The 1,124-nt window shown below is 41.1% G+C and overlaps 1 protein-coding gene across 1 annotated transcript; it reads right to left on the bottom strand.

Moving 5' to 3' along the window:
- OFP14 (ovate family protein 14) lies at window positions 1–1,124 on the bottom strand. The gene has a single exon (XM_022047620.2). The coding sequence runs from the start codon at window positions 913–915 to the stop codon at window positions 172–174; it is 744 nt and encodes a 247-aa protein (XP_021903312.1). The 5' UTR covers window positions 916–1,124; the 3' UTR covers window positions 1–171.

The raw sequence follows: 1,124 nt of genomic DNA, 5'->3' as shown, positions 1-1,124 counted from the left end.
AAATCTTAATTAATTAAAGTTAAAAAAAGGAACAAAAAATCGATATTTGTTTTGAATAAATTCGTTGATGTAAGGATGAATAGAATATAATGGGATAATGCGTAATTACTTTCCCGTATCTTTGCCACAATTAATATAAAAAAATCAAATAAAAAATTACTAATAATAATCTCAAGTGTCTGGCCCTCTCTCTGTGGCTATCCTCCTCCCCTTGGATGCGCCGTCGTTTTGTCGCAAAGCGGTTACCACATCAACGAAAGCGCCGAGTATGTACTTGTATGATTTCTTGTCATTCAAATTCAAAAAACAAAACAACAGCTCCTCCATGAAATCCCAGTTCACCACCTTTCCTTCCTCTTCCACTCTCACCTCCACCATTTCCTGCATCGACCTTCGAAAATCCTCCTGCGGATTCCTCGAGTACCTCAACACTGCGATGCACTCCTCCCCTTCCGATGACTCTTTCAGCCATGTCTTTCCAAATCTTGTCGTTGACTGGCCCTCCTCTGTTACTGAACCGGATGACCCAGGGACCACGAAGAACCGATTTGACCCGCAAAGATCCGGAGGTGGATCCATCAACCTCGGTGGCTCAAACAGAGTAGCAGTGGTACTACTCTCAGGACTTTGGGGCCGTGCCTTAACGTCGTGGTTTCGATTGCTTTCTGTGCAATCGTCGTCTCTGATATAAAGAGACCTGAAATTCTCAAAGAGGAAACGATCGATATCTGAAAGTGTGGCGGCATCGTGGTCGTGGTCGTTTTGGGCGTTTTGTTGGGCAAACGATGGGGTCCTAGGGTGGCGGCAGCCGGAAAGGATCCTAGAAAATGAAAGGGAGGAAACTTGAAAAGAGTTGGATGGTTTTTTTATCTTAGAGAGATAATCGCTAAGAGATTTAGGAAGATGCTTTGGCATATCTTGAGTTTTGGGGTTACAGATTGGAGTAATCTAGGGGTTTATAAAGAAAACAAACTATATAATTAATTACCAAAGGTGAGCGTTTCTTGAAATGTGATTATTGCATGGAAAGTTTTTTTTCTAATGGGAATTTATTGTGGTGTATCAAATTGGTATTGAATTTGCTGACTAATTTTTCAAGATTTTGACTCTCTGTCTAGATTTTT

The sequence above is a fragment of the Carica papaya genome, chromosome 5 (assembly GCF_054855325.1).
Source record: "Carica papaya isolate Zhongbai chromosome 5, ASM5485532v1, whole genome shotgun sequence".
NCBI lineage: Eukaryota > Viridiplantae > Streptophyta > Magnoliopsida > Brassicales > Caricaceae > Carica > Carica papaya.
Note: the sequence above shows the minus strand (reverse complement) of the source record. Positions and strands in the feature narration are given on the sequence as shown.